The sequence below is a fragment of the Pleurodeles waltl genome, chromosome 11 (assembly GCF_031143425.1).
Source record: "Pleurodeles waltl isolate 20211129_DDA chromosome 11, aPleWal1.hap1.20221129, whole genome shotgun sequence".
NCBI lineage: Eukaryota > Metazoa > Chordata > Amphibia > Caudata > Salamandridae > Pleurodeles > Pleurodeles waltl.
Window position 1 is genome coordinate 877632137 of NC_090450.1, and position 21734 is coordinate 877653870.

Consider the following 21734-nt stretch of genomic DNA (forward strand, 5'->3'; position numbering starts at 1 on the left):
GTGGCCAAATTGCTTCACTATGGAGACAGACATCCTGTAACAGCGAGCCAAAGAAGCAGGTCCCTTCAGAGTGGACAATGGATCAGTGACTCTCTTCCCGGACTTTACAGCTGAAGTGCAGTCTAAGCGAGCTTCTTACATGGCGGTAAAGAGGGACATGAGAAATGTGGGTATTCAATACTCATTCTTATTCCCAGCTAGGATGAGAGTGATTCAGGAGGGCCACAGTACGTTCTTTCAGTTACCGGAGGAGGCCTGGGAGTGGCTGGAGGCACAAAGCGGAGGGGGACACTGGTGCTCCACCAGGAACGTTGCATCGACGAAGACGCAGGGACGAAAGTTAGCGGAAAAGATCCTGCTCAGGAACGAGGCCAACACCTGCAGAGAGAGGCCTGGACTGATGGCCCGCCTTGGAGGCAGTGGTGTCACTAAAACCGGGAACCACAGCCGAAGAGGCTAGCAGAGGTGACTCAGACCATAGAACTCACTCAACGGATTCAGATTCCCACCAGTCTGTTGAGGCTCCAAGAGTGACTTCCCAAACCACAGACGACTTGTAATGAGTTCTAGGGGAAGGGTACGGGACTCTCCTGTAGGGCTGCGGCTTGACTGAGGGCCTGCGGTGATCATGGCTCCCCCTCCTTGATTCTCAGCCAATTACCACTGAATGGTGAGAATTCTACATGACTTAACGATTCTGTTTTGTTTGTTGAGCACATGCTGGACAACCACCTTTTGCGGTATTGCCCTGGGAAGTGGGAGTTTGGGTTCGATGTTTTTGTTATATCAAAAGTGTAGGAGATCAGTTACCTTGGAATTAGCACTAGTGGCACTTGTGGGATGTGGGAGAGAGATGAGAAATGACTGTCACCTGGGAGGACCGATGCTCCTTGTCGGTTTAGCACCCATCCAGCGATGGATTACAAGCTGATAACTTGGAATGTCCGGGGGATGGGGTCCCCTGTTAAACGCCTCAAGATCTTGTCATACTTAAAGAGGAGGGGGGTACATATAGTACTGCTCCAGGAAACACACCTTGCCGCAGGGAAGGTGGTTAAACTGAGGCGCAGATGGTGGGGGCAACTCTTCACTACCGCGCATTCAGCGTTCGCAAGGGGTGCTCTGATCTGGGTTAGAGCTGGGGTCCCGTTTGAGCCCCTCTCCATAGACTTGGACCAGGACAGCAGATACGTAATAGTGGAGGGCAGGCTCATAGTGCTGAGCTGTGTGTACACACCAAACCAGGAACAGACTCCCTTTTGGCAGGCACTTTCTGGACGATTAGCTAGGTGCACGGGGGACTGTTTCTTGATCATGGTGGGACTTTAATTGCATTTTGGACATCGGGTTGGACCGCTCCTTCCCTTCCCTGCCGGGGGCGACAGCACACAAAATGGTGGGGAACCTCAAGGACTAGTCGAGGCACTGGGGGTTGGAGGACGTGTGACGAGTCCAATACTCCCAAACCAGAGATTATTCCTTTTATTCAGGGCTTCATCGTCTACATACCAAAATAGACCGTGTGATGTGTTCTGGCTTCATTACCCACGAGATAGCCCAATCCGAGTATTTGGGCCGTACCCTATCAGACCACAGCCCGTTAATTATCACATGGCGGGGGCACCTATTCCGACATGGAGGCTAAGCCGAGGGCCCTAGAGGCCCCAGTGTACATGGAGGCTCCAGCCGAGGGCCCTAGAGGACCCAGTGTACAGGGAGGAGCTCCGGGCTCACCTTTGGGAACACATCAGGATCAATAAGGGTTCCACGGGGTCACGCTGTACGGAATGGGAGACACTCAAGGTGGTGACAAGGGGTCATTATATGGGACAGTCAGTGGGAATTAGACAAACCCTGGTCTGTGAATTGAACCAGCTAGAAAAGGAACTCCATGACCGCGAGGTTGAGAAGAGCGCGGACCCAATGGCACAGCACAGGCTCCTCAAAGCAAGGGAGTTGTTCCACCAAAGACTGGAAAGGTTACGGTGCCATGATTATCGGAGGCACATGGCATCTGTACAGGTGGAGGAGGGCAGATCGGGCAGGCTACTGGCTTGGTTGGTGCGATCTGAGGGAGGGGGGAGTGGTGCTCCGATCACGAGTGTGCGGGGATGACAGGGGATCAAGTCCATGCTCCATCTGAGATAAATGATGCTTTTAAATCCTATTATCAGTCCCTTTATAGGCTGGAGTGCCACCTGCGGTCACTTCCATTGGTCACCCTTAGGCCAGCAGACCGGAGACCTCTGGGAGAGCCACTCACCCTGGATGAGGTGAAAACTGCTATTACACAATTAGCCGCGGGCAAAACACCGGGCAAGGACGGACTCCCTATGGAGTTCTACAAGACATACGCGGACCTCTTGGCCCCGGTGCTGGTTGACCTCTATACCGAGGCATATGAGGCAGGCACCCTACCGGGTACTCTGCGTGAGGCGTTGGTGGTTCCTCTACCCAAGACCAAATCAGATGAGGCATCCGTGACAGATTTCCGTCCTCTGTCCATGCTGAATTGCGACTTTACAATCCTTAGTAAAGCTCTGGCTAATAGGCTGTTATATCATATTTCCCACCTCATACACGAGGACCAGAACGGTTTTGTGCCCGATCGAAATACCTCCCTGAACCTAAGATGGCTGGTCACGCTTTTACACCTACCACATGAGGAACAGCACCCCAAAACTGTGCTCCTATCAGTAGATCTTGAAAAGGCATTTGACTCAGTGAGGTGGGATTGTCTCTGTGCAGTGATGGCCAGAATGGGGCTGGGAGAGAGCTGGATAAGATGGGATGAGCTTCTGTACCATCACCCGACGGGGAGAGTGGAGGTGGGGGGAGTAGTGTCGGAATCTTACCCAATATGCCGCGGCACCAGGCAGGGCTGCCCCCTTTCACCCTTACTGTTTGCAGTTGCCATTGAGCCCCTGGCAGCACAGTTTCGAGGGGAGTGGCGAGGTAGGGGAGTGCTGGGGGGACGCGAGGAACACATCATCTCGCTTTACGCAGATGATCTGTTGATTTATTTGCGGGATCGCACGTCTGGGATCCCCTTGGCACTCACACTGCTTGAGGAATTTGGAGTCCAGTCAGGTCTTAGGGTAAACAGGAGGAAGACATGCTTTCCCACTGACTGAGGGTGTCGGACGCCCGTCCTCGTGCCCTGTTGATCTCCCCTGGTCCCCCCGCTCCTTCAGATATTTGGGCATTCAGATCTTCCACGATCTGGGTGATCTACGTGAGGAAACCTCGGTGCAGTCCCCCGATCGCTCCGATCTTCTCTGACGTTCTGGTGCTCCCTGAGACTCCCAGTGATAGCCCGCGTGGCATTGTCTAAAATGCTCATGTTACCCTGCCTACTGTACTACTTTACCAACTTACCAGTGACTATACCGAGGAACTGGTTTAGGGAACTGAATGTGCTCCCTAGTGGGCTCCTGTGGAACGGGGCCGTCAGCGGACATCGCTCTCTACTTTATGCCAACCCGCATTATATTATCTGTCTTGCCAACTGCAATGGATGGCTAGATGGTTGTCGGGGATGCACTGGATGGGCTTGAATGTGACTGGAGGTGAAATAAAGCCGGATCTCCTACTGGCGGGCTTTTTGGGTGCCAGGAGCTTTCTGCCTGGGCGGACTAGACTGCTGACGGTGGCCCTCTCCTGTTGGAAGAGTTGCTTGAAGCACACTGGAGTGGCAGTGGCCTTCTCCCCTGGGATACCACTGACTAGCGTGCCGTTTGGTGTTTCGGGCCGTACTTTGATAAAAAGCCAGGTTAAGGCTTGGACCCAGGCGGGAGTATCGACGTTAGGAGACCTTTTCTGTGAGGGGGTTCTGTGCCCCTTTACAGGATTAGTGGAGGAGGACCGGGTCCTGGGGGGACAGTTCCTGACGTACCAGACACTGGTCTTAGCTGTGCGGCGCTTATGGCCCATAGTGAACGCAGAGTCAGAAACACATGATATATTACATCTACTATTGACAGTAGAGGAGGACAGCCACTTGGTCACCAAACTTTACAGGGCCCTAACCAATGCTACACTGACATGCTTACAGACACTCTGGACAAAATGGGAGGAGACAGGAGGCAGAGAATCGATGGCTGTAGAATGGCAGAGAGTGCTAGCATACCCCCGGAAAATCTCTAGGAACACGCGTTTCCTATATATCCAATACAACTATGTCCACAGAACGTACCTCCCCTCGCATAGACTCAGAGTAATATATGGGGGGAGGACCCAGGGGCTGCCGTCGGTGTAAAACAGTAGACCCAGAATTCCATCATATGGTATGGGAATGCCCCAAATACAGAGAGGCTGGATGGGAGTGCTAGAAGTCTTGGAAGGGACTCTGGGTGCACGGCTGGACCTGGATCCCCTCTTTTGTTTATTGGGATTACATATGAGGTCAGCCTCCAGGAGAGTGGGTAGTCGTTTTTTGGACCTTGCCCTGGTTTTGTTAGGCGCCGAATAGCAATGGCCTGGAAGTCACAGACGGATCTACGATTGGAGAAGGGACGTGTCGGTGTGGGGTCAGGCCGAATTACAGGCGCTGTAAAGAGAGGAAGCACAGGGGATTCAGATGCGACCTATAGCTCTACTGTGGACAGAAATATTGGAGGCCTGGGAGACCGGCGACGTGAGGTTGGGGGGGTTGGAGTGGGAGGGGGGTTAAGCGGGGAGGTCACGCAGGGGGGTCACGTGGGGGGTGGGGGGCACGGGTGCTCGGGGAGGACGCAGCCCCATTGGAGGGGGACTGGGGGGGATGGTTGATGGGGCGGGGGCGGGTGGGAGGGCGCAGATACATGTGGATTATACACTAGAATGGCGTCAACGTTGTACGGACCCTGCTCAGGCTTAGGTGCTCCCGTTGTTGATGCCATTTCAACAAATGCCCTTCAGTTCTGCACGTTCGGATCCAGCATCTTTGTTGACCTGCTTTGATCGCACACTCAGGTTCTCAGGACCACAATCATCTTCATTGCCAGCACTGCAGCTGCCGCAGCCTCCACCACCTGCTCTGGATACAGAGTCATCGGCACCGCAGGCCGTAGTCGAACCATCGCTTCACTCCTGTAGAGAGGCACAGAGGTTGCGGAAAGACTGGGCTTACAGAGCATATTTTCATGAAATCTTTAGTGTTGTCTCTGACCCAGTGGAAAGTCTCTTCTATGAAAATCAAGAGCAGGATCCCCAGAAGGGTTTTGAGGGTCTGTCATCAACTAGTGGCCTAGATACTTCACCAGAATTGACCATGGAGTTCTTTGCTCGACCACCACTACCTAAGGTGATGTCCCGTCATAAAATCATGTTAAATGCTGCAGAGACCTTGAATTTGCAGTTTCTGTCAGCAGAAACCAATGTCTTCACTGAAGTCTTGTTGCCCGCCTCAGCCATGTCAGAGCCCTTAGTGTCATTCATTGAGGCTTTACTAGCCCCTGTTCTGCCAGCTTCAAAGAAACCTTCATTTATGCTGTCAATTGACAGGCTTCTGGCCCGATGATGCCACTCAGCACCTGACGACCTGCCATTCCTTTCCACACATCTTTCTCTGGAGAGCCTAGTTATACAAGTGTCCTGCTGAAGTATGCAGTTGGGTTGAGCTTTCCCTGTGGTTCCATCGGACAGTGAGTTCAAAAGACTATATTCTTGGGGCAAGAAATCAATTTCTGCCTAAAGTCTGGCCTTGAAATGCAACTGTCTTCTGTCCCAGTATACCCATGCATTGTGGGACGTGGCCTGGATGATGCTACTGCACATTCTTCCAGACAAGGAGGACCCGTTTCAGGAGGTCATCGCCAGAGGACAAAATTCGTCCCACCACATTATTAAGTCAGGACTTGACACGACTGACTCCGTCGCACAGACTGTGGGGAATTCTGTTACAATTTTTTGCCACGCTTGGCTCTGAACTTCTAACTATTTTATCAGATGTCTTGGTCAGTTTAATGAATATTCCCTTTGCTGGGATGCACCTCTTAAGTGATAAGGCGGATTTAGCACTGGAGAGATTCAAGACTGCAAGGACCACAGTAAGTTCACTGGGACTTCCTCTACCAACCAAGTGCTTTAGATCCTTTTGCCACTTTCGTGGCTTTGGGAGAGGTTCCTCCTTCTCCTAGACTATACCAGCCACTGCAGCATCAACTAGACGCCCTGGTTAACCAATATGAGGGTCACACTAGAGGACGGGGCCGTGGATCCACCTTGAAACCTTACTCTTTGTCCCCTGCACGTCAATGAAAGTAGGCCTAATTTTCTCTCCAGTCCTCACAGACCCTGGGGAGCATTTTGCAGCAAGATGTTGCAGCTCTCCTTCTGATGGGAGCAGTGGAGTTAGTGTCAGACAGGGAAATTGACCCATTTTGCTACTCGCGCCCAAAAAGACGACGGCCTGTGTTCCATTCTAGAGCACAAGAGCCTGAACTTCTTCCTCAAAAGGAGAAGGTCAACATGGTGACCCTAGCTCAAGTTCTACTGGTGTTACACCTTGGAGACTGGCTAGTGTCACTGGACTTGAAGGATGCCTACTTCCACATTCCTATCCTACAGTCCCATCGCTTGTACTTGTGATTTGTCATGTGTTCTACACACTACCAGTTTGGTATGGTAGGAGAATATCCCATCTCCTTCTTAGTTTGTCTGGCAAATCTATAAGCACATCCTTCGCGAGGCTTTCTACAAGGTGTTACCTAGAGGGTTCTAAGGGGCAGTGAACTTGTAAGTCACTTCACACTCATCCCACATGGCTTTCAGTTTATCTCACATGGTATTTATGTCCCTATCTGACTTTATCTCCTTATGTAACCTAAAACCCTAGCGAAGATACAGAGAAGGATTCTAGCTACTGCAGGGGCAGTAACAGTTTTAACGGAAATAGCTTCAGGGTACCTTGTGATGTTGTCCACTACCACAAGGATGAACCTATTACCAGAGATGATAGGTGGTTCTAGGGGATCAACAATACCAATCCCCACCTGCTGAAGGGAGTCCCCACTACAGGCAGTGCTATACGGGGAATCTTTAAGTTGCCACCTGTCTTGCCACTGACTTGACAGGTGACTAAGGGCCAACAAAACCCCTTCACGTCCTCTGACATCTTAGGCCATTAGAAGTCTTTCCCAGGTATTGGGCCTGCCCCTGATGTCCATTAGCATGGGCAAGGTTAAGGAGAAATTCTCTTTAGTGTTGGGGGACCACCACTCTCCTGGCTTCCCCTGGTTTCAGGTCCTTTGTCTCACTGTACTGGATTCCCTCCTCCCAGTATACCTTATAGATTCAAGTGACATCCTCTTTGTTTGAGAGCCAGCTGTCTCAGGCCTTTAAGAGTGGGAAAGCCTTTTGCCCCTGGCTCAAGTCCTTTCTGTAGGATCCACCTGCTCCTTGACGTTCTGCATGGTCAGGCAGATCTCTCAAAGAAGCAGCCTTTATTCAAACAAAGACCCTTCCCCTTTAGGGTTAGGCTCTCTCTGAGTTTGTTGACCTAAGGAACTAGCCTTGCCAGACTTCCTGCCCTTTCTCCTTGAACTAGGCAATTGGGCCATTTTCCCAGGCTTCAAGGTCCCTTTATCTCTGGTGGAGACAAATACTTACTCGGGGAGACACAGCATTGCTGCATGAGTCCTTCTCTCCACTTCTGCCCAGGCAGACATTTCAGGGTTCTTGCCCCTTAGATACTCCACTAGGATGGCAGGGGACACAGCTACTTTCTTAGTGCCTGTACCCCTTCCACACTCCAAGTCTACCACAGCTATGGGATGTGACTTTATTACATTGTCAGAGTTGATTATCTTGTACACCTCATCAGATAGGATCTTCCCTGCGGAAAACAGCTTGGCCATGACTAGACTAGAGTGGCTTCAGTGTATGCCTTGCAATCCATAGGGACAACTTCTACCCCCATCCCTGCACTTGCAATTCCTTTGGGATGGTCACCAGTGGGTGTCTTTTTGGTTTGCGCTGTATCGCCCCTCTTGTGCCCCGACTGTTGTAGGGTCAAAACTCTTGTCCAGGTACTCCTCCCCTATGAATGGAATGTGCCTCTCTCCTCCCTCCATTGGGCATCTTTTGGGGACTCTTTGGGACCTTCTGACTTTTTATGTTTGTCCCTGTCTTTCCCCAGAAGGAAGGTCTGTCCTCCTCTCCTGTAATCACCACCCTGACCCATTCGTCAGCTATCTTCTCTAGGTCTCTAGGGCTAGATAGCTTAGAATCTAACCGATGCTGGTAGAAGTTCTCTGAGGTACAATTTGTAAGAATGTGTTCTTTTACAACTAAATTGTAGAGCCTCTCACAGATATCTACCTGGTTACTTTTGATCCAGCCTTCAGTGACTTCACAGAAGCATCTGCAAAGTATATCCCTGTCCCTAGTTGATCTCTTGTGTGTTTTTCTCAACGTCTGCATGTATTCTTCAGGTGTTAGACCAAACAGCTCAATGAGTGCCTCTTTTCTGTGTGAATATAACTCTTATACGTCGTCTTCTGGTGTCAGCAGTCTATCCCTTCCCACTGTTGGAATCAGTTCCCCACAACAGTAGTCCCCTGTGGTTGGCACCCTCTTTTCTCATCCTGAGAGCCCTCATATAAGATGCTAGCCATTTATATGAAATCATCCCCCTCTTCACACTTTGGCACCTGTGGGCAACCTACATCATTGGCACCTCCTGAGTTTACCACTTTGTCTTTGTTGCTGCTACCATGCCCTTGGGACATCAGTCCCAGCTTGACCCTTCCCTCATCTAGGACCAGTTTTCTTTCTGCTAGGGCCAGCTTCCTCTTCTGGATCTCTAGAGTCAGAGCGGGTCCTCTAGGTCCTTGGGCCCCCTCACTGAAGTGTTGTTGTTCTTACTCTGGGATGTGGAGGCATGCTTTGAATGAACTCCGGGGGTCTCATTCTCATTGTCCTTCTTTACTTCATCATCAAGGAGATCTCTGCCATCATCCTCATCCCCATTGTCAGGGGTAATCTTCTCTCTGCAGGTTGGGCTTTAACTATCCTGGCTTCCTCTTGTGCTCCGAGGGCCTCTTCTCGGACCTCTTTCTTTGCAGTGATCCCCAGACTTATCTTCATGTGACTGCACAGCACCCTTAAAACGTTCATTCTAAGTGTGTGCGGGATGGCAAAGTTGATTCCATGTTTTCCATCCTTTGTAGACCCAACAAAAACTTTTACCAAACTTTTTGTAACCTTTGTGAACGTTTACTGCAAGTCGGTAAAACTCCAGAAAAATGGTGCCTTGTACACTCATAACTTGGCAGAATCTTTTGAAACTTTTTCTTAATGTCCCCTTAGCAAAAAGAAAACATAAATCTCAGTTTTTAGCTCAAAGCGCAGCAAGCATTGGTAACCATAACACTTGAAAAGTTTGAAAGAGTTGTGTTCGGCTACTCGGGCCTGAGTTAGGTGACAAGTTCTATCAGGGAGAAGGTCAGGGGTGGACTATAAGGAGTAGTTGGACAATTTCTTGGTCACCAAAGCAGTCTCAAGTTCAGTTCAACACTTTACATCAAGACCACCATAGACGTTAATGGAGTGGTCCTGATGCCGGGGACGCAGGATGCTGAACGATGCTCCTTGTACTGTGCGGCCAAAGGGGGTCTCCTTGTGGCTTTTCCTCAGTCCAAGGTAAGGTGTGGTGACTATGGCCACAGGGGTCAGTGTCCCTCGAAGTCCTCTTTGAGCCAGTAGAAGGCCAGCTGCAGCTAGTCCACCCATCTCCATACACAGTGGATTTCCTTTGAAGGCTGGGTTCTGTTTTTGGTGACCAGTCTGGACTCGGACAACACTCCTAGGTCCAGCAGTCTCTGGTACAACTTTTAGCCATCGAGAATTGGTCTCTTTGTTTGCCGGTCAGCAGCAATTCTGCGAATATGGTTACTGACTTGCTGGAATGGGCTACTTCAACTTCGATGGCCCTGGAAGCAACTTTTCCATGACCCAGGAGCCACAGGCATAGTTGTCTCTTTCCAAGCTGAAGGTGCAGTCCAGCAGTTGGTGCGGCCTCTCTTGCCAGGTCCAGGGGTCAGGGGGGTCTTCTTTCGGTCCTTTCTCCTGTTCCGCTGTGATCTGAGGTTCAGGGTGCCATATGTAGGCACAGAAAGTGCCCTGGGGGGCTGATGCTGTCACTAGCCAAGGGGCTACCAGTATCTCTCCAACCCTGTGATGACATGTGGCAATGTGTGGTATCTAGCAATCTTCGAATCTACTATACTGCCCACTGCCGAGATGGCTGAACCCTTCCTTGGATGTTAGGAGCTTGGTAGCCCACCCTAGAGGTTTGGCTACAAGCTCACAGTAAAACCAGTTTGGCAAGTGGTGTCCCTTCTTTGTTCTGGCCAACCGCCTGCCTACCTGATCAAATACCCTGTTAAGCTTTCTGCAATGGGAAGGTGATGTCTCCCTCTGTGGCAGGCATTTCCTGAGCCTGGTAGTCATTCATACTACTCCCCCGGAGGGCAGAAGGCTATATGGTAGCCAGCAACAATGCAGGGCTACTGGCAATAGAGTGGCAACTTTCTAAAAGTTGACTTTCCTTATAAGTGACATGAAATTTGACTTGGTCATCAAGTTGGGATAAATGCCATGATTAATTTGATACCTTGAAGTACCCACTTTAGTAGTCTCATTCAGAAGTTAGCCAGACTGGGAAGCCAGCCTATAACTCTTTATTGGCCAAAGGGCTAATAACTTTCCACAGCAAAAAGTACAATTTGGAAAATTTGCTTTTAGTACACATTAAAAGTATATGTCATACTTGTTAATATACAGCTCCCTTCCTTAGGGCTCAGTAGGCCTTCCTTCAGAGGGAGGCATATAGATTGTCAAGGAAAGTGGAGCCGTTGCTATTGGTTTAAATGGCAAAGTCAAACTAGCAGTTTTAAAACTGCTCTTCCTGGCTGCAAATACAGCCTGGGAGCCATTTTGTACTTTGTCACACACAAGGTGCCACAATCAGTGCAGCAGCCCTGAATGGACACTGACTTTTATATGTCCTGGGTACCCTTGGTACCATATACTAGGGCCTGATTAGTAGGTCAGCTATGCCGATTGGGGATAACGAATTCAACATACATTTTGTGATGGTTAGAATGCTGGTACTGAGGTCTGGTTAGAAAGCCTCAGTGCACTCTGAGTCGGGAAAACCAGCAGCATTAGTCTAAAACTTTGGGGTTAATAATGCAAAAAGGGGCATTTCCTTACAAGTGCCTTGTAGATAGATGGACTGATGGCCTAGCTCTTAACTGTATTAAGTCTTTTTTGGACCATAGAGGGCATGCAGTCTGGCTGGTGCCTTTCACTTTTGTCACCAAGCCATTACACAGATGGGTGCCACAAGGGTCATATTTAAGTTCACTATTCTTTTTTATGTCCATATGGCTCCCCTGGTAGTCATTTGGACTCAGAGACGTTTGCTAAGCAGATGATACCCGGCTGCTCCTCTCCTTTGAGAGAAGAATGACTGCCACTGTGAAACCTTTAATTTGAAGTTTTTTTCAGCATAGTACAAAGCATCTATGTCACTTGTAGACCGGCTCTTGGAATTGTCATGTAGGCTCTCATTATCCTAATGAGACTACTGGATTTTTGGGAGGCAAGATCGTTCACAGTGTGGGGGACTAAGTCTGACCCACGGCGAAGGACCCTTGTCACCCCAAATCCGGGTTGAGCTCCGGCTAACTAGCAGTGCCTTATCTCTCCTAAAGGGAAGAGACAATTGGGCCGCCGAGCGCATGACATCTTAGTGCTTCCCAGGGAAGTTGTGGTCACTCAGGTCACAACCAGTTCTCTCATACACAGTGTTGTCTCATATATAAATGACAAAGGCAGTTTGAGTTTTAAAGATTGGTTTAATAAAACAACTGCATTTTAGATCGCAAGGTGTGAGCCGCAATAACCAGAACCTTACAACACAGTAGGATTGAAATAGTAACGAGGAGAGTGAAACATAAGAATAATAATGCTATCATAGTGCAACTAGAGTACGTTCCCTCTCTAAGTTATATTTTGAGCACAGCATGTGAAGCTCTAAGCCTGCCTTTCAGGTTCCCCCGGGAGGACATCGACCCTCATACCTGAGCAAAGGCCTGTAATCTGGATCAGCATCAGATCAGAATCTGCAACAGGGCTGATCGGAATCTCCCTCTCACGTGTACCAGGACTGGCAAGTGTTTTTATAACTAACACGCTGGTGTTCTAAGAAACGTCCCTACGTAAGAATGTGTACGTTCTACGAACCCTAAAGACTAAACTTCTACCACGTCTATTGGCAATGTACCAGACTGTATCCTTGACTGAAGCACAGAGCGAGCAAGAATGTGTTGTTTGAGAACTTCAGTGCTGAAGTAAGCTAAACAGTGTGATAGAAGAAAATAAAACAAGACCGTGAAACTGGTTATTGTAAAATAACAGTGCGAGGCTAAATAAAATGCATCTATGGCAAAGTGCACAGAGGCCTAATACTTTAAGCAAACGCGCAGAAAGCTACATAAAAAATGGCTACACTACAGAATATCTTTTTTGAATAATTATTGTAATCAGTTTTTTGCTTTTTACAAAAACAATAGAACACGACCAAAAGCTGCAGACCTTTAAAACCTGCTTAATTGAGGTTCTCGATAAGATGTGTGCCAGACACTTGAAGTGTAACTCTGAGAAGACCAAAATCTTGCTGTTTTGGAATTTCTAAAGTAATTGGTGGGAGGACTGTTGGCCCTTGTCCTGTCTGTCTCCTCCCCTACTAACCACTGTTTCAAAGAATCTGGGGATCAAATTTGAGACTCTGCTCTCCTTTAAGTCACAGGTGTCTTTGGTGTTGGGCTGCTTTTTTTTTTTGTTGCTTTTTTTTTTTGCGGGCTTTACAAAAGTTTGTGCGTCTCCTTCCCCTGCTGCCGTGAAAAATTGCAGTTCACACACTAAACGCTTTGAGATTGGACTATGCCAATGCCTGGCATTTGGGCCTTCTAGATTACTTGATGGGACAGGTACAGTACAGCTAGTTCAGAATGCTTTTTGCAGGTGTTATTCAGAAACTGTCCCGGTGTGTCATTTTCCTCCCACCTCAAGGCACTGCATTGGGAACCAGTCAGTAAGAGGATCCTTTTTCAAGCCCTGCACTCTTTCATTAGACATTCTATGTCCAAAGACAAAAATTGTTCCCTAAATGTGTGCAGTGAAAGTGTATACAAGTCAGCCAGTCAAAAGAATCGTGAAGAGGGTATACTTCTCAAGGGGGACACATGTAAGAGGAATGGAGGCCATTGAGTAAGAAGCAAAAAATTGAGAGTGACATTAAAGCCAACTAGTGGTGAGCTATGGGTGGGCTCTGTGTCCACTGTAGTCGCAATATGTCTTTAGTAACCAGACAGGTTGTGCTGTCTGGTAGGTGAGTCCCAAAAAAATGAAAATTATGATAAAATAGAAAGAAAAAAAACAGTCATTCAGGCTTATTCATTTTAACCTGCAAACATCTGAGGATTATCAAAGTGGGAACAAGTAGAGTTCCCTATGGTGCTACCTTTTGCAGATTGTTGGCACAAAATTAGTAGCTTTACAGGTATTAGATGTGGAAGGCTGGGTCAAGTATCAAATTTTATATAGTTAATTTCTAGTCTCAAACATTTTGTTATAAGCCTGAGTTTAAAATGAATTTCTTATTATGTGTGTGCCTCTGCATTTTGTGGTGTGTTTCTTGATGTTGTAATTTCTTTGACTGGTAACTTACATGTTTTATTTTTTTAGTTTTCAGAATCTCCTTTAAAAATGTAGTTTTATTTCAGGCTGGATCCTAATTGATCGCTGTGGGAAACATTTCGGTACCATTTTAAATTACTTACGTGATGGTGCAGTACCCCTACCTGAAAGTCGTCGAGAAATTGAAGAGTTACTTGCAGAAGCAAAATACTACCTAGTTCAAGGGCTTGTGGACGAATGTCAAGCAGCTCTGCAGGTATCCCTTTATTTATATTTTGGTGAACTTCTTTTGAGCTTCTTTCTCATGTATCTGTCATTTGGAGGACTATATAGCTACTGTGTTAACCCTATTGTCGATATTCCAGCCAGGATTTAGAGAAGATAATTTAAAATGTTTTGAGTTGCTGTTTTCTGTTTAAAAAAAAAACAAACAAACAAAAAAAACGTTTATTGCATTTTTGCGCACATATGAAATCCACATACCATTTACAATACCTACAATCCAGGTCAGAGAAGGGAAGTCGAATACGCTCCCTGGCAGAACAAAGGATTTCCTGTGAGAGAGGGAGGTAACACCCTCTCCCTTGGAAATAGGTGTTTCATGGCTTAGGAGGGATAGCCTCCCCAAGCCACTGGTACGCTTTGAAGGACACATTTGGTGCCCTCCTTGAATAAACAGGTTTGCACCAGTGCAGAGATTCCCGGTGTGACCACTCCCCTGTCCATCAGCACCCCAGGGGTGGTGAAGAGAGCTCCTCCAGGTGACCATTTGATTCAGCCGTCTTGAATTCAAGGTGGGCAGAGGCCCCTGGGAGCATCTGAGTGGCCAGGTCAGGTAAGTGACGTCACAGCCCCCTCCTGATAGGTGGTCAATCTGCTTGGTTACCAATCCCCCTTCTTGGGCTATTTAGCGTCTCCCTCTTGGGTGGGTCCTCTGATTCGTCGTGCAAGATTCCAGCAGGACTCCCTGCTTAATTTATTTCATCTTCTAGCTACTGGAGCTGCAACATTCTTCAGTCTGCACAAGAAGTAAGAAGGAATATCCCTTAAAGGGAAGGAGTCACTCCCCTGCATCTGCAGGCAGCTACTGCAACAACGACCTGCTGCGTGGATCTGCTCTCCTCCGGAACGGCATGGATCCTGCTTCACAGGTGTTGGTGTGAAATGGTCCCCTTGGTCCTCTCTACCAGCTGCCCAACTTGAGAGACGGTAATCCCTGACCTTTCCTTGCAGGACAGTAGCCCTGTGGACCCCAACACTTGCAGCTACCAAGGCTTGTTTGCTCCTCCTCAATGGGACCTTCAGTCTCCTGCCTGCTGCTCCAGCGATGTGAGACTCTTCAGGTTTGCTGAGTGGGCCTCACTGCGACTCCTGTGCCTTCTGCCAGTGGGTTGCCTGTTGGGGCTGCCTCCTCTTCTTGCGACTCTCCCGACTGCTGAGGGTCAGTCCTGACTCACGTCCGTGGGTCAAGAGCCTTGCTGGTCCTCTTCAGCCTGCAAAACTTCTTCACTGTCTCTTGCATTTGCCAAGGCTTGTTGGTGGTTTTCCAGCACCACTAACCGACTACATCGCCACTGCTGACGTTGGACATCACTTGGATCACTTCTGGGACCCCTCTTCAGCTCTTGTGCTGCACTGCTGACCTTCTTCGTCCGCCGTCGATCTGGTCCTGCATCCACAGAAGGATGGGTAGTGGCTCCTGCCACAACTGGACACTCCATGACGAACTGGACTTGGTCCCCTTCCTTTGCAGGTCCTCTTCTGTCAGTATCCACCTATCAGTTCTTCCAGTCTTGGTTGGGTCTTGCATAATCCTTTTCCAAAGTCCTGTTGGGTTTGGGGAAAACCAGGTACTTACCTCTGCTCTCCTGGTCACTGGGGGTCACTCTGGTACTCACCTCTTGGGTTCCTAGTTCCTCCGTCTCCCCTCTACTGATTCCACATCCTTGGGTGGGAGACTACATTTCACATTCCACTTTCTTAGTAAATGGTTTAGCCCTCCCCAGGGCCTTCACTGTGTACCTATACCTTTGCCAATGCTTATTACTTTGCATGCTCTTTACTGATTGCTAATGTGTATATAATGTTGTGTGTACTTACCTCCAGTTGGGGGACTGCCTATTCAGTATTCTTTTATTGGTGTTAACATAATAAAGTACCTCTAATTTTGTAACACTGTGTGGTTCTTTCATGTGTGAGAGTGCTGTGTGACTATAGTGGTATTGCATAAGCTTTGCATGTCTCCTAGATAAGTCTTGGCTGCTCATTCACAACTACCTTTAGGGAGCCCTGGCTTTTTAGACACTGACTAAACTTCACTAATTGGGTATTAATGGACCTGGTATAAGATAATAACACCATAGTTGCTCACCACACACCAGGCTATCTTCCTACAAATGGTACTTCTGACACTGTCACCTGCAGGTCGATTTTGTGGGAGCGCACTGGGGGTTCAGCTTTTGTAGGCCCCTGAACCAGGATTCATCCGGCAGAACAGCTCCACCTAGCTTGGCATCTCTAATATGTTTACGAATAAACAATATAAAACTAAAACTAATGTGGGGCACTCACACCATATGTATCATTACAATGAACTTATAGTATCCTCAATGAGAACTTGCAAAGTTCAAGAAAAAATCAGTTCTTGAGTTACATTAAACAGTCTTGTGTTTTATTGTTGAACAAATTCTGATGTGCTGTAGATCTGAATTCCCAGGCGATCATTCAAGTCTTGAGCATATTATCCTGGACAATAGCTGGTCAAATCTTGTGTATAATATTCCAAAGATACGCCAACACGTGTTTCGTCTTGGGGAGATTTACCCCAACGGCTTCTTCAGGGCTTGTTTCGGAGCAAACACATGGATTCCAATATCAAATGTATCATCACCGTGGTTAAAGTAACAAAACCCCACAAGTGGCTATAATCCATGATCCAATGTATAACACCCATGCCCTGGGTACCACTGGTACCATATACTAGGGACTGGTAAGGGGGTTAAAGTACTTGCCAATTGGGGATACAATGCACATTAGCTAATGGGAGACATCACTGGCACCGGGCCTGGTGAGGAGGCTCCAGTGCACTTTTATAGTCATAATCAACTGCATCTAGAGCAAAAAGTGTGGGGTGGGGACCATCCAAAAAACGGCACTTCCCTACAGTGCTATAAGTCAAGAACTGCAAATTTACTAGGTTAAATGATGAGATGAATGGATTATATTAAGAAACATTTCGATTCCTAACCCTTATGTAGTAAGAAAGTTGGGGAGCCCACTGTAAAATGTTCTAAGACCTACAACCTAATAACATTAGTATAGCCACCCCTATCTCTCCCTACAGCCCATGGCCTAGATATGGGCACTAGGCCAGAAGAAAAGTCTGAAGAGGCCACAGAGCCTGGCATGGTTCTGATGCTGCTAAACTGCTGAATTTCACTGCAAATAAGAAAGGTTAAAAATGTAACTGTATCTAGATGAGAACAACCATCAGAGTTTGATAATGTAATTCTTCAAGGGAAAATATAAACTATTTAGATAATTGTTCCTAGTGGCTAAAACAAATGGAAGATTCTGTGTCCAAATGCTAAAACAGAAAACAGGCAAATAGAAGTTAACTCTCAATTTGCCAAAATCGAAACCCAGTTTAAATCAAAATAGCAGACGTGAAGGTGACAATAGTCTTAAGTGGTGGTAATACAGGAAGTAGTTGAGGTATGCTCTATGAATAAGAAATAACAAACTAGATGAGGTGTATGAGTCCACTATAAGATGGCTGGAAAAAACTCCAGTTGGAAAATGATCCTTATTATAGCGGTACATGATACAATGAAAATCATTTGAGCCTTGGAAAGATCATAAACACCTAGAAACGTATTAATAAACCTCTTGATGTAGTCGAGTAGAGACCATACTCCAGAGCATTAAAAAACAATTCAATTTGAAAATCATGATATATGTGTCAGACCAGACACTTCTAAGCACACTAATCAAAGATGCTGAAAATGTAAACAGTTTATTCCGAAGCATAATATCAGCAGTTATGAAGCCTATTTGCAGCATGCTTCCAGGCAATAGGGCACACTTAAATCCTTGCAAAATGTAATTGTAAAAGCAAAGAAACAGGGAAATTGCTCAAATCTATGAAAAGTGATCACAAAAAGGAATAAAATGAAGCACTGCTCAAGAGTTTTTTCAAAAATGATAAAATGGATTAAGAGAGGCTCTACCCTGGTTGGTTGGATTTCTAACACTGCAGTTAGTAAGGGAAAATGCATGTTAGTAAGGAAGATTCCAGGTTTGGGGGGGCGTAGAAATTAAGTAGGGCACTGAGTGGCACAGACTGGAGTAAAAATAAAGGCACTTGAGGGCAGCAGACGTATTGGAGCATATTTCCAAATTAAAAGAAGATGGTTATACTATTTACCATAGCCCCATGAAATGTTTATGGTTTGCTTCATAGCAAAAATGAGCAGAGAACTGTGAATACCATGCAATTCTGAGATTAATGTGCTAATGCTTCCGGAGCCTCATATGCCTTTTTTAAATTTATTTGAGATTTCAAGGGATTCTAAGGCAGCGACTTCAAAGCAAGAATTAACTACTACAGACACTGCAATATTGATAAAAATTCATCTCTAATTTTTGCAAGAGTAGCAAAACCAGATATGTCAGATGGTTGGCCTAAATAATGATGACCCTTCAAATAACGAAGGTAGCAATAGACAGCTTAGAAGCTTCTTATGTATTGCAGGCGATTAGAATTGGACTTTTTAATCAACATACCATCTAGGAAAAGACAGGCATGTTCACACCTGAAACTGAAGAAGGTATTTAAATCTCTTGGGTAAAAGTGCGATGTGTATGACCCTTATTAGACAATATATCCCAAAACCACAGCATATGCCTTCCATTCAGCAAGATTTAATTCTTATTGATAGATTTTTCTGATATCCACAGTTTTGATTGATAATGTGATGGACATTACGTCATCTTCTTTGTTTATTGGATCAAGCTACGCTTGTGTTAACCGTTTAGAACTTAAGCATTCCCAATAAACCTGAACGTTGGTCCTTTGCTAGAGTTTTGATGAATGGTGATGAGTTGCTAGCCTTTATTCAAGAATAAAAGCAGGAATATTTTGTGCTTCATGTACACATAAGAATTATTAGTCTTTGGCACCTATACAGCATTTGAGAGAGCAATAATTACAGAATAAACTTCTAAGATACGTAAAAACTGAAAATTCAAGGATGAAATATGACTTATATAAAAACAATATCAAAAAATGATAAACAATCAGTAGTTCCTCTTCCAAACAGTTAGATACGGTTCAGTGGCAATACGAGGACTACGAATGTTAACAAGTACTAATGGGGAGTATGTGTTACCTTGTACGAATCTGTGAACAGAGTGAGAAATACAGCAGATGTTAGATGGACAGAAAGCACAAAACCAAAATAGAAATCAAAGTGAGCTAATTAGAATGGTCGGCAATGTTTATGCGGTAAGTGAATCACCTGAATATAGTGGAGTGAGGCATGCCTCCTGCCCCATTCTTATTATGTAATCCCAGTGCCTCTATCTCACCAGTTGAAATAAGAGCTCTATTTATAAGTCAGAGGGGAGCCCCTGTGCTGTGTTAACCTCGATCTGATTTTTTTGTGTGATTTTATTTTTAGGTTTTGCCTGCACACTGCTTGCGCTCTGCTTGCGAAGTCTGATTACCAAAAACAAATTCATTAAAGGGACTTAGAACCCGCCCCTACTTCACCCCTTACTTACCTGAACTTCCTGTTTGTTCATTCAAACATTGCTTGACTTTACTTGCTTTTTATTGGCTAGCAGGTCACTTTCTGTTCTGCCATGTCGTGGAGCGTGGCCAAAGTGCACCTTCCCTTTTTTGTTGATTAGTTACTTGTTAATGTTTGCACGCAAAAAGATGAACTGAACGCAAGTCAGTTCACATTGAAATGTGTGTAAACATGTTGCTCATCTTGTAATGGAGTATCAAGTGCAGATGTAAAGCAAGCAGCAACTAGGCTCATTATGGTGTATTTTTCATTACTTAATTACATTTCTGATGAATAACAGTTGTAAATATAAAATGTATTTGTGTGTTTATTTCTTAAATTACCACTCACTCACTTTTAAAGAAAAGTAATGTGCATTATTGGGTGAAGTTTTTATTTTTGAATTGTTATTCTCTCAGTGGCTTATTAACAGGCAGAGTCACAAGTGCAGTTATCCTGCAGGCACTAGGGCCATTATTTGAATGGTGGAGCGGCACCAGGGCCAAAAGTTGTGAGAACACCTCTAAACATCAGATATTGCTATATTTCACTACTAAACATGCAGTCACAAGTGCAGTTACCTTGCAGACATTAGGGTCATGATTTGAATGGTGCAGCAGTGGCATGGGGCCACAGGGTGTCGGAACCCCTTTAAACATAAATTATTGCTAAATGTTACTACTGAACAGCCTGACACAAGTGAAGTTATCTAGAAAGTACTAGCGTCATGATTTAAATGGTGCAGAAGGTGCAGTGGCACTGAGAACAAAAGCTCTAGGCACCCCACTAAACACTTAATATTGCTGTATTTTACAACTAAACCTGCAGTCACAAGTGCAGTTATCTTGAAGGCACTAGTGTCATGAGTTGAATGATGCAGTGGCACCAGGCTCAAAACATGCCAGAACTCCTCTAAACACCAAATATTGCTATATTTTACTACTAAACGTGCAGTCTCGAGTGCAGTTATCTTGCAGGCACTAGGGTCCTGTTTTTAATGGTGTGGCATCTGCAGTTGCATTGGTGTCAGAACCTCTCTAAACGCAGATTAATACAAAGGTGTACTACTAAACGGGCAGTTAAGGGCAGTTACCATTGCAGTTACTTTGTAGGCAATAGGACATGATTTTAGTGGTGCAGCAGGTGCAGTGACACCAGGGCCAAAAGCTCTAGGAACCCCTCTAAGCACAAAATAATGCTATATATTACTACTAAACAGGAAGCCACAGTTGTGGTTACCTTGCAGTTAAAATGGGCATGATTTGAATGGTGCAGTGGCACTTGACTAACTACACATTACTATACTCTAGTACAATGTCATATTAAATTAGGTAGTAATTACTAGTTTGGAACCCTGGGATATTCAACATTCATCACACCATAGACTATTAACGGCTTATCTTATTTAAAACCAACATTATTATAACCTTTTTCCAATATTTATGATTCAGTTAGTAAGCTAGAAAGCAAATGAAAAAACAAAGGCAAAACCTATTGACTTTGCCAATGCAAGTTTGGTCTGCTCTTGCTTTGGAGCTTTGACTACATGGTCTTTATTTTATAAAGTGGAAGTATTACCTTGACCCTTTCATCTATGGAACTCAAGGCCCACATAATCACATAATCATCTGAACCTGTTCCCAGCAAAATAATAAATTTTCCTAGCATTAGCACTGTTTAGGGCTCTGATCCCTTATGCTGTATCGTTGTTCAAGTGTAACATACAAGTAGCCTGGGTGGATGCATTTTCAAATTTTGTGTATTCTGTTAGTATTTCAATCAAGTGTAGAAGAAATTAGTCATTCCTTAATGTCATAACCCGGTTTTCATGCCTTGTGTATTACATGCACTATACAGATATTCAAGAGTCCATGTGATTTTTTTGTTTTATTTATTTTCACCTCAGCCGTTTACCAGTGTCCTAAAATGTTTGAGCAAATACACAGTAGTATTTTTAACAGTCCTATGGCTTTTTCTTTGATCCAGCAGAACAAAGATACATATGAACCGTTCTGTAAAGTGCCAGTAATTACATCCTCCAAAGAAGAACAGAAATTAATAGCAACTTCAAATAAGGTAGGAAAATATAATTTTTCACTTGATCTCAGAACATCTTATTTAAATGTTAATGTATTTTTTTCAGTATTGATCTAGGAAAACTCTGACTTTGTGCTGCTGCATACAAATGGCTGGTGTAGGAAAACCTAAGCTACATCTCAAGTCTTAGTAAACTATTTCTGACAATATTTTAAT

The 21734-nt window shown here is 45.7% G+C and overlaps 1 protein-coding gene across 3 annotated transcripts in view; it reads left to right on the forward strand.

Annotated features, from left to right (window-relative positions):
• Positions 1-21734, forward strand: part of KCTD10 (potassium channel tetramerization domain containing 10) — a 92107-nt gene that overhangs the window by 18266 nt on the left and 52107 nt on the right. For 2 of the 3 annotated variants that reach the window (XM_069214752.1, XM_069214753.1), the window contains exons 3-4: positions 13776-13945; positions 21468-21557. In XM_069214752.1, coding sequence (XP_069070853.1) covers positions 13776-13945; positions 21468-21557 — 260 coding nt within the window. The remainder of the gene's footprint in view (positions 1-13775; positions 13946-21467; positions 21558-21734) is intronic. The other variant, XM_069214751.1, reaches the window with a different exon arrangement.